The following is a 16,496-nucleotide window of genomic DNA, read 5'->3' as shown; positions in this document are numbered from 1 at the left end:
TGTAAAGAATTCTTTATATAAATGCATATAATCAACTCTGGTATTGGTGATTGAAATAAAAAAATGGATACTTATCATTTTTGTATAGATACTTTATCAGTGTAAAACAAAATTTCTACAAAACAAAATATATACTCGTATCGTTGCATATATTTTGCATATTTTCTATCTTATAATTATATAAATATCTATAATATAATTGTAAAATAACGGGACTGTATGACTTTAGCGTGGACACCCTGTAGTACATCCACTCCATCTCTCGGTCGACCTCATCCCCTTACGCCGTGGCCCGTCGTCTCCAACCCCCTTGGTCTCGAACACATCCGATTCCCCTTTTCTCGTCCTTCTTTCGAACCGATCGTTCATCCTTTTCTATCGAACCAACGGGATCGGCCAGCGTCGTCCCTTCCGCGCTGACCATCAATCAAGGTTGTCAATTTGTAATGGCGATTCTCTGTGTCCATCTCGGGAGAGAGGTCCAGACACCCCATCCCACGTCTGCCTCTCCCTTCTTCCGTCTCGCCACCCCTGCGGTGCGGTTCGATCTCCGCGCCACTCTATATCTGGCTAACTCGCCGGATCGTCGAGCCAGGGGGATGGACGGTGAAGGAGATCCTTTCTCTTTTCTCTTTCTCTCCGTGTACCCGCCGGTAGCTGGACACCAGCTCGCTGTAAACGTTCCTACTGCCGTCGCTGATGGGATATCGGTAGATGGAGAAAAAGAGAAAGCCCCTTGCTGCTTCGCTTCTCCCATCCTGCTCGTGGTCCACCGGTGCGCTAAATAAAATGGATGTCCTGGGGTCGGGAAACGGGAGAAATTGCGAACACCCCCTCCGTTACGTTTCCACGGTGAACTTGGAATGTCATCGATGGTGTTTTAGGGACGCGTTGGTTGCGTCCGATTGTCCATAGCACAGATAAGAATATTTATAATAATCGTGCATAGAAAACTTGGTAATTAACGATTCTGTCTGATATAATATTGATATCGACTACTAGATTTTAAGAAAATTTCAAAATATTCGTGTTCGAACATTTTTATTCCATTCTACGCGTTCGAGCACTCGTTCTAACACATTTCTTGACAAACAAGAGACGATATTTCAAGCAGTCCGGGGAAGAAGTATCGCAACCGAGGGGGCAGTTAAAGACGAGGACGATTTCTGCCCCTTTACCAGCTCCTTTCGGCGATATAAGATTTTTTTCTCTGCGTTTCGTGTCACGTAGACGTGATATAGAGTTACTTAGAGTGGCGATCCCCAGCGCATTACGGCCCTAACGTTTGAAAGGTGCCGGATACCGCTCCTTATACGACATAGATCATACGTTAATTGAAATGGGGTGCATGCGCGCCAGTCGTCGAATACAAACGACCGACTTATAGAAATGTTATTATTTGTCGGGAGGGGTGAACATAGCCAGTACGAGCTTAACAGAGGAAATTGCGTTTCGTCCTGTTCGAGTCACGATCTCCTAAAAACTGTCCAGTGATAAAAGGTAAAATCGAACCGACGAACGAAGGAGTCAGATTTTTAGTTTTTCAATTTTTACATTATTCTTAAAGCATGATTCGGAAACGAATAAAGAACCGGTTGATTCTAAAATCGAAAGAAGTATCATGCTCGTTAATCGAACGAGAACGGCGTCGACTAATTTCCTCCAGCGAAATCCGTTCCCATGTAAACGAGCCAAGAGGTCCATTCCGTTACTTGTGTAGGTACGCGTATAAACCGAGGCTGGGGTGGTTTCTCGAGCACGGAAATGAAGTCTTGGACGGTCACGATCGCTATGAAAAGATAAGGTCCGAGTTGTCGAGGGGGGTGTGCTTGGACACTGCCCTCTGCTTCCCGTTCACCGCTCTTGTCTCCGTTTCTCCAACCCCTCGTTCTATTCTCGTCTCTTCCAACTAGATTTTTCATGGCGTGGATCGCGTCCGGTGTATCAAACCGTACCCGGGAACGTAGCTGTGCACTGGCTACCACGTATCACCGAGGGGTGGACCTATCTTATCGGCGTAGCCATAATGGCCTGTTCTATCTCATCTCCAGTCTCGTTGACCGTTTGCCCCTTAGACCACTTTCGCCATCGAGGCTCCGCCGTGGTAATGGCGGCCAGGAAGAAACCTGGCTCGCTTCAGGCCAGGAGGGATGGTATCGTGGAAACGCATCGACCTCGTTCCCTGGCTGTTAAGTCGTTTTATCGTCGATCGGAGAACGGCTACAGAGCGACGCGTATTCGACCGAGTACGACTTGCATTTTTTCTCACTGTCACCTTTCTAAACCCTTCCGATTATTCTGCCTTTCAGTCTCTCTAATTGGATCGATAAAATTTTATTCGATCCAAGTTAGATGAAAAATAATAATTTATACTTTGGTACAATTCAAGATACAGAGGGTCGAGTTGGTTGAAATTTTTCGTAGATTCGTCCTATCCCTGTAAACCTCGATGATTTATCGGGCGATTTCAAGCACGAAATAAAAATCGTCCACGGTGGTTCGATTAAGAAATTGAACGTTAAGTGATTACGTCCCGTAATATCGGTCTGCCAGGATGGACGAACGTGAGCTCATGCAGCAAGAAGAACGACCTCTTCGACGGTCGCGAGAACGTCGAACCGGCTGAACGGTCGCAGTTAGTTCGCGACGTTTAAACGACCAGCCAGCCGTTGCACGGCTTATTTATGCCCGTCGTAAGGAGAGACACTTCCGACGTTTGTGGCCCTCATAACCTCCGTTTATTGACACTGTTAAGAATGCTTTCTGTAATCCATGGATGGCCACTTTGGAACTGTTGCATCCGCTCGTCTCGTTATAATCCTGATCTCCCTGTCCACCTTTACCAGCCCGTTATTATTCCAATGCTCGCGACTCCTTCTGAACTGATGTTACATTGAACGGAATTGCGCTGACGTTCAACTTGATTAATTGAACAGCCGGATGGGGTGCCGATTGGTGGCTACCAGTTCACTTTTGTTCAAGTGTCCCTTCTGTTTGCGGGATGTCTTCGCGTTAGCGTGTTACGATCATAGCGTAACAAATTAAAACGATCAAATGATTTTTTATTCCCTGTCAGTGGTTATTATAAACGAGATCCAAAATCTTTTCAAAGGAATATCGAAAGAAACGATGGAATTCCAGGCTAACGATCACCAGTTTCTTTCTATTACGTTCCTCTTACCATATGTCGTCTAAACGGAGCGCAGAAATTCCTCAAACGATCTCTAATCCCCGGATTCGAGACGAATCCGTTCGAGCTGATCGTTCACGTCTCGCACATGTCAATCTCCTGATAGAGCCGGTACAGCAAAAGAACACGAAACGCGAGAGTGTGGGCAGTATCGAGGGACGGGGTCCGGCTCACCTCCGCTCTATCTCCTTAATTATCATAATTTATAGCCGATCGGTTAATTAAAATATCTAAATACCGTATAGGCCGCATAAGATCCGATAATATATAATGAATAGCACGGGGCAGGCGTTCTCTTCCTCCCCTTCCTCTATCGTCTCGACCGCTTCGTACCTTATAAATATTAAATGTTTTATGGACCACGGCCTCGTAATACCCTCTCCTCGTCCTTCTTCGTTCGATCATTAATTATTTATCGCGTCAACTAAGGAGCCAGTCAGCCGCGAGCGCTGCTCGGGTTTTATCGAATCGTCGGTCAGATTTAGCGAATCTCGATTCGACTGTCCGCTCGATAGAAATTTATGTGCACTGGTGACGAGGCGGGGGCGAACGAAGAATTGAAAAAAAAAAGAAAAAAAAAACACGGAGGCTGAAGAACTGGGTTAAAATATGCCAACGCCGCCGCGTACGGGAAGGGGGTAAATTAATTTCGGCTTGTCACCGGGAGGACATCCATAAATGCAGTAGCTTCTTTGCTCTGCCCCTTATCCGCCTTCGTATGCTCCTCTCCCTCTCTCTCGTTCTCGCATCGCTTCGCATCTTGTACGACAAAAATCTGCCCTGTAATGCTCGTTGCTTATGCATTCGTAAATAAGCACTCGGTTGATCGTCGTTTCGAGCCAATCGATAACCCTGTGTATACCAAGTATCTGTTTTACAGTCTGTTTAACCCTTTCGCTATTGCAGAATTCATAGAATAATTTCATAGAAATAATACGTATTCCATAGAATATAGATGGAATAGAAATTCCATAAGGAAAACGGAACAAGAGGAGATCATTTCCTCCGATCTTCCCTCGATTTCCCTACTCCAGTTTCACGCGGAGGCACGATCGAAGTTGGTTTCCAGGAGATTCCGCCGGCGTTCCAGGAACGCCTCGACGTTCCACGATATCGTTTTTGGTTCCGTGTAACAGTCGGCTGCTCGATCGGTGTCCGCCGAGACCAGGAGCGTAGGAAAGAAGCGAAACGACGGTCGGGCGGAGTGCAGGTTAGGAAAGGGAAGTTGCTTGCTGGAGACAGCGGAAGAAAAATAGCGGAAGTCATCGACCTCCAAGGGGCTATATATCAGAGGGTCGCGAGGGGTAGTCGAAGGCTTTCCGTGTGCCCGTTTCCACTCCGCCTGGACGTTCGTGCACGTACTTGAACAACCACGAACACGCGAAGAAGAGGGTAGGTACGAAGTAGGAAAAAGGATGGAGAATGTACGGTGAATCTAGGATAGTAGTCCTACCGTTTCATCATACGAGCGAAGGACAACGATGGCCTGTGTTTGCGGTCCTTCGGTTTCTACCACGACGTCTTTCGGTTCCGGGTTCTCTGGGTTTATCTTAAATGAGACTCCCCCGAGGGCTTAGTCGGGCTAGGCTACCTTGTATTCGCGCTAAGATATATCTCTGATTGATTAAATTCCTGCAATTACGTCGTGTCGTATATCATCCTGGCGAGCATCCCCAGGAGAGATCGTTTTAAGTCCTCGGGACGATTTTGTCACACCGGCTCCCTATATCTTGGACGTACGACGTTAAGTAACCGGTGGTCGGATGTACGACTTTCATCAAATTGAAAATAAGTTCCTCGAATCTCTCTCGGTAAGCTTCGCCGTCTATGGTGATTTCTGTCCGCAGAAACGAGCCGCGGACACTTTCATCGAGCGTGATGACCGCAGACGCGCGTGCTACCAGGTCGACGTAAATTACCGTCTGCGGCCGCGTTTTGACAATACGAATGTAAAGGCTAGCCGGAGCAAACGGCGCGTGACGATGTCAGCCGGTTTCCGCAATTGTTTCCATTAGCCGTTTTAATCATACACCATTTACGGATTCGACTAAGCGGCGACAATGGTAGCTGCCGATTCGGCAGAAATTTCATTGTACAATCGTCACAATGAACATACGCGTTCCCCGTGACACCGATATTATTCTCCTGGCCTACGGGCAACATTATCTCGGTCCGTCATCGAACAACGAACAATGCTAGGAAACGGCAGACGACACGAGAACAAGACAGAGACAACGATAATAGAGTGAAAAAATAGCGGGGTAAAACTACGTTAGAAACGGTGTGTAAGAGAGAGAGGGAAAGTGAAGGCAGCAGGCGGATGAGTTATTAGATCCGGCGTATCCGGTATTGCGTCGCGGATGACCAATAGTTTCATCGAGGGATTGTTGAAGGTTCCGGAGCACATTTCCGGTTTCCGCTCGACGAATCAGCCACCGTTCCCCTTGCCTCTTCTTCTTCTTCTTCCATGTAACTCGACTCGATCTCTCGGAATTTGCTTGTCCCTGGAACCCGAGGGCTACGCGGTGGCATCAGAGAGGGGTTACTTTTGGCTACCACCCCTATCCACTAACCGTGACGATTTTCCTTGACTCATTCCATATCCCTCGGACTCGAGGGTAGTTTGCTTCTCGATGGATATTATCGTTGCCGAGACAGAGGGACCAGAGTCTAACTACCCAAGTGTTACACTCACTTATTAATGAAACTTTGCCAGCTTGTAGAGCTCGTCGAGCTGAACACGCCTATACCCCTTTTTTGAGGCAGACGGCTAATTGTTTAAAAAATATTAATAATTAAAGTTAGTTACTCCTTACATTCTGAAGTATGACAAACTCATACATACAACTCGCAATCTAGAGATCCACGGTTCAAATCCTTGGTTCCCATCATTTTTGTTATTTATTTTTATTTTTTATTTATGTAGTATTTATTCAAAAAGAGACAGCTTATCGTTCAGCATAATTAGTATCTTGGATTTCGATGGTTCACAACCTATTCCAATCGCTAATTAAGCCGTCAATTCGAAACGGGCGACCAGAGGAGGAAGTTGGGTAGGTCTCGAACTTGCCGTCTCTCCTTTAAATCTTACCGGAAGTTCGTTACTACACTCGGCCACGCTGCGAACTCTCCGAGAACAGATGCTTGTTACTTGGACTGCTCATATTTATCACGGCGCTCTCACGGTCCTTCTCTTCGCCCGTTCCTGCCGCGGTTTTCACACCGTTCCACCGTTGAAAGCCCCCCCGGCAAACTCGGGAACGCGTTGGCTCGTGTTATGCCCGACCAGCGACAAGGGAACTCCTCTGGAACTCCTCTGGAACTCCGGCAGAAACTCACGATGTCGCCGCCAACTAAGTTCCGAAGCTTGGCTTGCCGCCTTCCGCCACCCTCTCCAAGGAGATCCCATGTTCCTCTCCCTCTCTCTCTCTCTCTTTCTCTATGTTCGACCTTAACCACGCTTCCGTACCTCTGGATCTACGTCTGAAACGCAGCCAGGCATCCGGTTAGGCCGCAACCATAAGTTACTAATGTTGTTGCCGTGTTGGCGGGCTGGCGTAACGCGCGAGAGCGAAAGAGACCCAACGGCAACCTGCCCCTTTCGCAAAACGGATTTCGAAGTTTTACCTCGTTTCCAAGGGGATTATCTTCGTCGGTATAATAGATACGCTTTAGTGGCTGCTCGAAGGTGTCTTTCCGTGTTTTGCGGCTTGCTCGAGCACGCTGATTAAAGGTAATCGCGGATGCGGCTGGAAAGTTGCGGATAGAGGGGAATTATTGCGTTATATTAACGCCGGCGAACAGCTGTTCCGTGGAAAGTTTTGTTTACCGATCCTGCACCATGGGAAGACGAAAGTTTCGTTTTCCATTCGCTTTTATTCCCGTCGAAAAATTTCATTTTATTCCTCTTCGTTCGGTTACATACGCCTCGAGAATCGTCTCATAAATTTCGCCAGTCGTTTCTGCGTTCACGCTGGATCGCATAATTTATCGTCGATTATAATGATGCACAGTTTAACGCGGCCTTATTAATCAATTCACCGGCTATTTATTACGCGGCCGACCAATTTGTAATCGCTGTTAATTTCATCGTTATTCAATTCTATAAATCGCCGTGTAACAGAGGAAACGAAATATTGACACCCCTACGGCCAATTCGTACCTTTATTGCTCGAACTGATACCTTCTAAATTATTCCCCGATGCATTTTTACCATTCTTTTTTACCCTTCGTTATCACACCATCAGAAGCAATTCTAAATAAACCACAAACCACCACGATACCTCTGGTGCTACTTTCATCCTCGCGAATAGGTCCAGAAGGGTACCCAAACAATTAGCTATGTGGATTCGAGGGTGTACAGTTGAATTGGTCAATTTTCTTACGTTACATCGACTTTCTCCTCGGAGCACTCGTTACAGAACCATCCCTGGTCACCCTTAGGAAGGTCGAAAAGTAAGATCGTGATGGAGGAAGCCGGCTAACGAACTCCCTGTACGACTCTGAAGTGCTATCTTCACGAGACTCAAAGGCGCCGTAAGAAGTGCCATTAAGGCCGCGATCATATCTCCCGATGGTTCGTCTTCGTTTATTAAAGCTCGATGAGAGGGACGAGAGGGAGAGGCTTCGTGGTCGAGCTGCGGACTTTCTTGCCGATGGCGAATCGTCGGGGCCTCGATAAGAATCTGACCATCCGATCAGATACCATCGATTCTTTTGTTCTTGTCGATAGAAGAAAGAAGAAGCTAAGTGGTGGCGGGGATGATGGTTGCGTAGAGTTAATTGTTCGAGGTACGGTAGATTTACAGAGGATGACATTTAATAATTCGAGGTACTTTCAAAAGAGAAAAACTTTAATTGTATAATAAAATACCCAGCCAAAGATGTTAAACAAGCAAACGCACGATTCAACGATTCCTTACACCACCTTTCGAATCTCCTTACGAAGCACGTTTACCGAGTCGGGAGAGAAGAAGAAAGGAATGGAAGAAAAACGGAACTGGTCGATAGGAAAGGAAAGAGAAGGTGCATTGGAAGTTCTATTATTCCTTTTCCTGCGAGCGAAAAGGATCAGCAGAACCGTTTTCCACCAATCACGGCTGCTCGGACGATTATCTCGGATCCAATAAAAAGGTTGGATCCCGCGAGAGGAGTCGAGCGTTTTCTCGCGGCCTTACCGAGCTCGCAGGAATGTAACCTCGCGTTATAGCCACCACGATATTCCGCTAACGAGGGTTGCGCGCTTGTAGCGTGATTAAAGCACGCTATAACGCAGCAGGACGTCGCAGGATGCTCGGGATCGGGTACAATATGGGAAGGAGTTTTCTTTATAATTTTACTTCAAGTTTGCCTCAAATTTTTCTAACCAATTCTTAACAGTTTCCTCTTTTTTAACATACAAATTTTCGTCGATATTTCATGAAAGTAGCTCGATACCGTGCCACGGATCGTAAGAAAGTCGTCTGAAAATTATTAGCCCGCCTTTGTACGTTGGTCAGCAATTCCTCGAGTTCCACCCCCCCGGCGGGTGGTGGAAAAATCCGACGAAGCATGGAATTCATGGTGGAAAAACACGGGTCCAAGGAAACGAGAGTACAGAATGGAAGGCAAAGAACGTTCGCAATAATTGTGATTTACGATTCGGCAAGTTTGTTTGAAACGCGTCGCTGTCAGAGCCAGGAAGTTGCTGCTATTTGTAGAGAAAAGGGACAGAAATGACTGAGGGAAGAAGAAGAATTGGAGGCTCTTCTTGCTTCTTAATGACTGATTAATTATTCATTGAACACTTGAATATGAAACGTGCGTTCTAATCGAATTCTTAGCAATGAATATTTTATAAAAACATACACCATCCGACTAATTAAAAATTTCTTAATGAAAGCAACGATCTCCACCTTTCTAATTGTTTCATTTTCTTCGACTAATCCGCTCAGCTCGGAACAGTTGAAACGATAATTTCCTTGGTGCAGGAACGTTGAAAATTACCGTTGCATCAGAACGACCCAGTACCACAGTACCATAATCTCCTCGCAACTCGTGCACCATCCGTATCGCAATTTATCAGTGCACGGAACAATTACTCACATTCGTGCGAAACAGGGAGGCTCGTTTAACCAAGAAGCAAGACCTGACGCAACAGAGCTCGCGAAACGAGCCGCCATTCGACAGGCAATAAACGAGCGTGCAGTCGCAATATCGCTCCACGACAGATAAGTCCGGTCAGATTTAGCATAAGAAAGGCTTAGAAGAGCGGCTCGACAATGGTCGGGATCGAGTTCGAGATTTCGATGACTCCCCGTTCTCTCTCTCCCTTTTCGCGTCTCGTTCCCGTCGTATCGGTGCCGGAGGGTAGGACGCAATCAGTGGCCTTGATTTATCGCGGCAATATACATTAAGATACCGACATTAAAACTAGGGGAGCCTCCCGTGGATTCCGGCCTCCATTACCGCGTACGAAAAGAGAGAAGAGCTGTCGTCGCGTCGCCACCGAACCGATTCCAACCCGAACCGACATTCAATCTCTTTGATTCGGGATGCTGTGACGAGAACTACACGCTGGAAAGGAATACATAAATAAAACTTCCGGTTATAGGAGGTGTCAATTATTTTCTGAACTTTCGACGCATCGATTTATTAAATTTGATTAGTGACATGAACGCGTGAAACTGGTCGATGTCGCGGATACACTAAAATTAATTGGAATTTATTTAGGAAATGAGAGGATCTTTGGTATAGGTCGTGTTGGAGAAATAGATCAATCTTGATCTCTGTTTTCTGAGGAACCTCCGATTAACGCGACATCGATCAATCAATCACGATACACAGCTCGCTGGATCTTTGTTCTCGATTGTCTTCCAAAAGAGGATCAAGAACTGGATGGATATTTTCCAAGTGAACCAGCGAGCATTTCCAACACACGCCCGCCAATTACGGGACAGTGATCTAACCATAGTAACGTGTAGTGTTCCCGCCATTGTCCGCAGGTCCAAGCGGGGCGTACAGTCCGGATGCGACGATGGGCTACATGATGGACGGACAGGCGGCGAGCATGATGCACAGACCGCCAGGTGATCCTACCTTCCACAATCAGTACCATTACCCGCCAGAGTACTACGGACATCACTTATAAAGGTACGTGGGAAATAAACTCCTAGGAAATAAATCGGTCAATTCTAATATTGTGACAATTTCAATTTGAATCAACTCAATGTTTTATTTTCATCTTCGATACTTGTTAATGTAAATTAGGCTTAAGTCTGGCCTCGCCTAATCGTTGATCCTGAAACGTTATATATACCCTGAAAAATGATCTTTCATAAATCATCCCCTAATAGCAGCTCGAGCGAGCGGTCGCATTAATCTCGGCTGGTTTCTCACGTTGCAGCAGTAGTCGCGAGTCAAGTTAGACGATGGAATGACGGTTCTTGCGGAACGGGAAACGTATCAGCGTGCTCCGGTTGGCGTAGATCGAGCAGCACGCAGGGGGCAACGGGGAACGATTCGTCGCCTCCGTGACGTGAACGACGCCGAAGAGGAAGTGAAGATTTCCTAGCCATTGCGGTGCGTCGCGGACGCTGGTCGAGCCAGGAGCGCGAGAAATCGAGCGGAAACGGACGTCGCGTCGGTCCGGGTCTGACTCGATGCGGAGGATCTCGAGGTACGAGTTGTCGAAGAAACGGGACCGGATGTGGCCCGGTGCTGGAACGAAGGACCGACGAAGGGCGTGTCGATGCGCGAGAAACCGAGAGGGTAAAAATGAAGATACGAAAGTGCGCGGCTCGGAGCCGCGGGGGAGGAAAATTCATGTGATTGTTCTGTGTACAAATGTCGCGGTGTAATATTGTAGTGATCGAAGAATTTAAATGTTAAATTTTAATACGATCGCGATCGAGCTAATATTAAATGATAATTAACGATTCTAGAGAAGACAGAGAGGGTGGTACGGGGTATAAAAGCTTGAGAGTGATATATAATAGGCAATTCGTAGCGGGCATGTGTACATTAAGAGGATGAACAGAGATAACGAAATATTAGGCAAACCCGGTGCTCGCACGGTTCCATTTTTATATAGATAAGAAATGTCCACGTGCAACAAGCGAATACGAGAGAAAAGAAAATAAGAAACCAGGAAAAAAATGATAAAAGTGGAACCCGACGTTGAGATGAAACGTGTGACAAAAACGATCGTCGAGTATGTATGTATATATATACATATTATATACACGCAGCAAACACGGAGCAGGCAGAGACACATCGATGTGTATAAATATATACGAGGTATATAAATAAATATAAATAGGGAGAAGAATTTTTAGAAACGCGGTGGGTGGCGTTTCGAAGCCGAAGAAAACGAGAAATTTGTTTTAGAAAAAATGAAAGTGAACGCTCACCGGCGCGTACAAAAATTCGGTACGATCGATGAGAGAAAGGAAAGTTAACGGAATAAATGAGAGGTGAAAGAAAAAAAAAATGGGGGGGGAAAGAAAATGTTTTAGGACAGAAGAATGGAGATCGACGCGTGTGCCGGACTCGAGCGTCGATTCCATTCACTTGCATATATATATAGGTGACATTGAAATTTGTACAGTTATTATTAATTATAAATGAATTTACTAATTAAAGGAAGAAGTAATTATATATTATAAATATATACATAACTGAAGTAACATGTGCCCCCCAACCCCCTACCCCTCCGGTTGTAATATATATATACAAGCGAGCGAATTTTAATTGGACCTTTGGGACGATAATTATTCACGCGTATGTGGGTACGTGTGTGACTGTGTGTATGCGTGAGCGTGTGTGTTTCGCGAGTGGGTGGGTGGTTGTTGTGGCCGTATTCGGTGTGCGTACAGAAGATCGTAAGAAATACGCGAGGCGAAATAAAATACGCTGAAACTGGCTCGAGGATGATTGCGCGACTGTGCGAATGGAAGAAAGAAGATAGTATACGCGAACGACAGTGGTGAGGGATTATATATATATGAAAAAAAAAGGTATATATATATATAAATATAAATATAAATATATAAATATATAAATACAAAAATATAGATACCTGCGAGAGGATCAGACAATTCTTCATCGTCCACGATTCGGTGACGCGGTCAGATCCACCCCCTCCCCCACCTGATCCGACTCGACACTAAATTGTCACTGAAAGAAACACGCAGAATACACAGAAACATACACGTATACACTTAAACACAGAAGCGCGAGTGAAATGAGCGTCATTAACCCAGCCCCGTCTCCCCGCACCGTAAAGGATTAATTAAAAGAACCCAAACAGCCGAACGAGTACACGATCTACAGTTTATCGATATAATATATTGCGTATAAAATAGTTAATTGAGCGTGAGATGGGAGGAGGGTGAGAGGTTTATTTTCGATCTAAAGGGCTATACGAAGTTATTTCGAAATGAAATTCTCGTCTTTCTATTGTTTCCTTGTGATTCCTTTTCCTATTTTCATGTCTTATAGAAAAAAATTCGGTAACAATCGGAGGTACTGTGGACCGGAAGGGTAAAAATTTGGAAAACAGTGAAGGGTGAAAGGTAAATCGAGGAAGACTGTTATTAGATGTTGAACGCGTTACAAATTTTATTTAATTATTTTTCAAAAATTCTTATTACTTTAAGGGTGCTGATTGGGTCTAATTTTTTTATTTAACAATTTTTCCGACTTGTCATGAAAAAAGAAAAAAATTCAGAATAAAGAAGTTTTCAAGGAGACTGCACGATTGGTGAAGATCAGAATTGAAGGAAATTCCATTGGAATACCGTGAGGATATTCAGGATCGACTGCATCTTCGATGGTTTGAAATTTTCTCGAGTTCCAAGTACAAGCTTGGAAACGAGAGGAAATTTCGTCCATTTCCCGAAGGATCTCGTTACGAAACTGTCGATCGGTGCTCAAGATCGATCGAAGCTTCGTCGAATCCTCGATATGCAGCTCGTGAATATTATCATTTTCGAATCATCTTTTTCAAAATGCAATTTTCTTCGAATACATTATGAATTATTTCCGGAAATTATTTTTATCCCATTTACAAAAAGAAGAACGAGTCTTCGTGTAGCCTTTTACAACGATCACTCCTCGGAGCAGAACGTGTTTATCGCGAGAAGAAGCCAGAGAATGTGAGGGAGAGAGAGAAAGAGACAGCAAGGGAGAAAGGGTTGAAATTTAATTAAATTAAACGTCGATTATATGTCAAAGTAAATTCGCAACGTAGACACGGAACATCCCCCTAAACGAACAGCGCGAGATTTGAAATCGCGCGATCGACTTTCGACGATCGAAACGCGATCGATCATTCGCGCTCCGATCGACGAGAGGATACGGGGAGAACCGGAAGAATAGAGACAGACTGCGAGAAAGGAGAGCGAACGAGATGAAACGCAAAGCATACGAGACAAATTTTATCGATATTTTCAATACGCCCGCATACACGTAAATCTTGTATAAAAATTTTAATGTAAACACACCGCTCTTGCCGTGGACCGTGGTAATTAAGGAAAAATCAATCGTGTCGTTTCGTATTCAAAAACTACCCTCGAATACAATTTAAATAGTGTATTTAAAAAAAAAAAAAATTGAACTGCTACTGAAAACGACGATTGATCTTTCCACCATCGGTGTCACGACGTACTAGTATACTGAAATGGAAAAAAAAAAATGATAACCCACGTATACCGAACGACTCAGGTGCGAGAAAAGTCAGTTGTAGGTTCTGGTTAATTGGAGAAATTGCCGAGACTCGTCGAAATGCGTCGCGACCGATTCGATCGGTCGATCGGTCGATCGGCGAGCGAGCACGCCTGCTCTTCGCGCATGCGCGGCAATCGATCGTGCGATCCTTACCGCGAAATTCAAAACTTCATCGAACTAAAACGTCGCTGGAACGTCGGCGTTGAGATTTCTCGACGACCTGGTTACCTGGATACACGCTGTATACGAAGAGACACGCGAAATTACGTCGCGCATCCGCGCGCAAATCGTCCGACACATTTTTTAACGCTTTTCTAACTCGTTCGAGTTTGCAAACCGTTTTTAGTGAAAGCTTTTTACGACACGGGGACCCAGACCTTTTTATCGCTTACCGAACCAGCTGCACCGTTCGCAGAAAAGGTTTTTTATCGAGTAGAACGTCGACGCCAGTGAAAAGGACGATTTCGCGACGCTCGACGGAACAATCGTAACTCATTATCAAGTACGAGACAATCATGAGGGTGGAAAACACGAAGCGGCTCGACGTTTTTGGCGCGTGGTCGGCGACGATCGCCAACGGGGCGACGCGTTTTTACGAATTCTATTTGTTGAACGATATATTGTTTAATTTTGTTGATGTCCGCTCCGTTGGTCGCCGGCGACGTCGCGTCGAATCGTCGCCGCGTACAGGAGAAATTTCAACCGGAATCTTTCCAGCGACGTTTTACGATCAAGTAATTATTATTAACAAATGACGTACCGGATCGTCGCTTATCAACAGTAAAAGAATCTCGATTTATCAATGATTAAATTATTTTTCCATATCGAGGATCGACGGTTCGGTCAATTCAAACGCTACGAAACGTAAAATCAGTGCATGTTCGATTTCAAACCATTTTTTCAAGTGTAACAAATTTTTATTCTCCAAATGAAAATGTACGATCTCTTCTGGAAATGAAAAAAAAAACGAAGCAGGATCGCACGAACGATTAACGAGAAGAGCCTATACAAGGGATGTGACCTGTATAGGCGAGAAAGTGTTCCGACGGTTGCGGAAGGGATGCGAAGACGGCGGCGAACGGACGACGTTTATTGGCTGTTCGTTTTTCTAAATGAGTTCACCCGATTGAATCATCGCCTTAAAAATGTATACGAAGTAACAGTAAGGTATCTAAGTAATAATCATGTTAGAGGGTAAAGAAACTTCAAACAAAGATTTTATGAGCGTCGAAACGAGCGGCTATAGGGGCAACGAGAGAGAAAACCGAATGAATGAAAGGGGTGAAGCGTGTGAAAACGGTGTAACTGGGGATGGGGTGAAAGGAGAGGTAAGAATGATGATTCGAGCGTGTGACGGAGAAAGATAGGGAATGTAATGCATAATTAACGTGTAATTACGAAAGAATGATGATGTTAGCAAACCGGGTCGCCATCGTCGGCGTCGATGATCATAATGACGAGAGGAGGGTAACGAGGGTTGGACGCTTAACGTTCGCCTGAAGATCGCGAACCAACGTCATTACGATCATCAACCGGTAAAACGATTACGATAATGCCGATGGTAACGCTGATAACCATGATGACGATGATGATGATGATGCTGATATATGATGATGATGATTACGATTATGCTGATGATGACGATGATGTGTATAGTAAGCTAAAAATTTATTATATCGGTATGGAATCAGATTTTTTCAACTGTTTGCGTATTGACGACCTATTGACACCCTTAAATAAAAAAGAAAAAAAAAAGAAAATCAAGAGGAACGGCAAATAAATTAAAAAATAATAAAAAAGACGAATCGAATCGAACTGTGTTCTATATGTTTATGAATCGTACCGCTCTTCGATCGTTGTTCCGCGATTGTGATAGCGCGACGAGGCGGAAATGACGATTTGCACCTGATCCGGGGGGGGGGGGGGAGGGGGTTTGCTTTTTTGCTTCCGTTCAAGATGGAAGCGCGTCGATTTCTTCTCATCGCGCAAACGTAACAATAATAATTCTCGCCTCGAGACGCGCGAGCAACCGGAAGTAAAACAGAGAAATTAATGGCGAAAGGGAGACCCGATACCTGTCGATGTAAAATATTAGTATTAAACGTGGGGTTAAACGTGGACACACGGGTCCAGATAAAGCTGGACACGCGCGTACACGCGTGACCTGGTTAGAGGCATAGAGACGACGATCAGGCGTCTCGAGCACGAGGGAACAGAGTCGATCATTCGCGTGAAATTGGCCCGGATCGATTGTGTTCAAAACACTCACGGATCGCAACGTGATGACGATGAAAGGAAGGACGATGTCAAAGGTGGTCTATGTTAGAGAGTGTCCATTGTATAGTGTTTTTTTGAAACGTGAGCATTAAATGCTACATCTTGTGTACGCCCTTTTGTGTGCAGTGTTTTATTTGAGAATCGCTCGCGTGACAAACCGTGAACGCGCGACGATGATGCTGATATTAGGTTTCTTTTCTTTCATTTTTTTTTCAATTATTAATTATTATTTCAATTTTCGACAGGGCATCAGACGCGCGTCGCGTTTTATCACCAGCGACCAGATGCTGGTCCAATTCCTTCTATCCCGCCTGCGAGTTTT

At 45.0% G+C, this 16,496-nt stretch overlaps 1 protein-coding gene across 5 annotated transcripts in view; it reads left to right on the top strand.

Moving 5' to 3' along the window:
• LOC114875343 (homeobox protein homothorax) overlaps positions 1–16,283 on the top strand; it is a 369,739-nt gene extending 353,456 nt beyond the window's left edge. For 3 of the 5 annotated variants that reach the window (XM_029185507.2, XM_029185506.2, XM_029185503.2), the window contains 2 exons: positions 10,153–10,321; positions 10,575–16,283. In XM_029185507.2, coding sequence (XP_029041340.1) covers positions 10,153–10,319 — 167 coding nt within the window. In that variant the 3' untranslated portion in view covers positions 10,320–10,321; positions 10,575–16,283. The remainder of the gene's footprint in view (positions 1–10,152; positions 10,322–10,574) is intronic. The other 2 variants (XM_029185504.2, XM_029185505.2) reach the window with 2 other exon arrangements.
• Positions 16,284–16,496: the final 213 nt, after the last annotated feature.

The sequence above is a fragment of the Osmia bicornis genome, chromosome 15 (assembly GCF_907164935.1).
Source record: "Osmia bicornis bicornis chromosome 15, iOsmBic2.1, whole genome shotgun sequence".
Lineage (NCBI taxonomy): Eukaryota > Metazoa > Arthropoda > Insecta > Hymenoptera > Megachilidae > Osmia > Osmia bicornis.
Note: the sequence above shows the minus strand (reverse complement) of the source record. Positions and strands in the feature narration are given on the sequence as shown.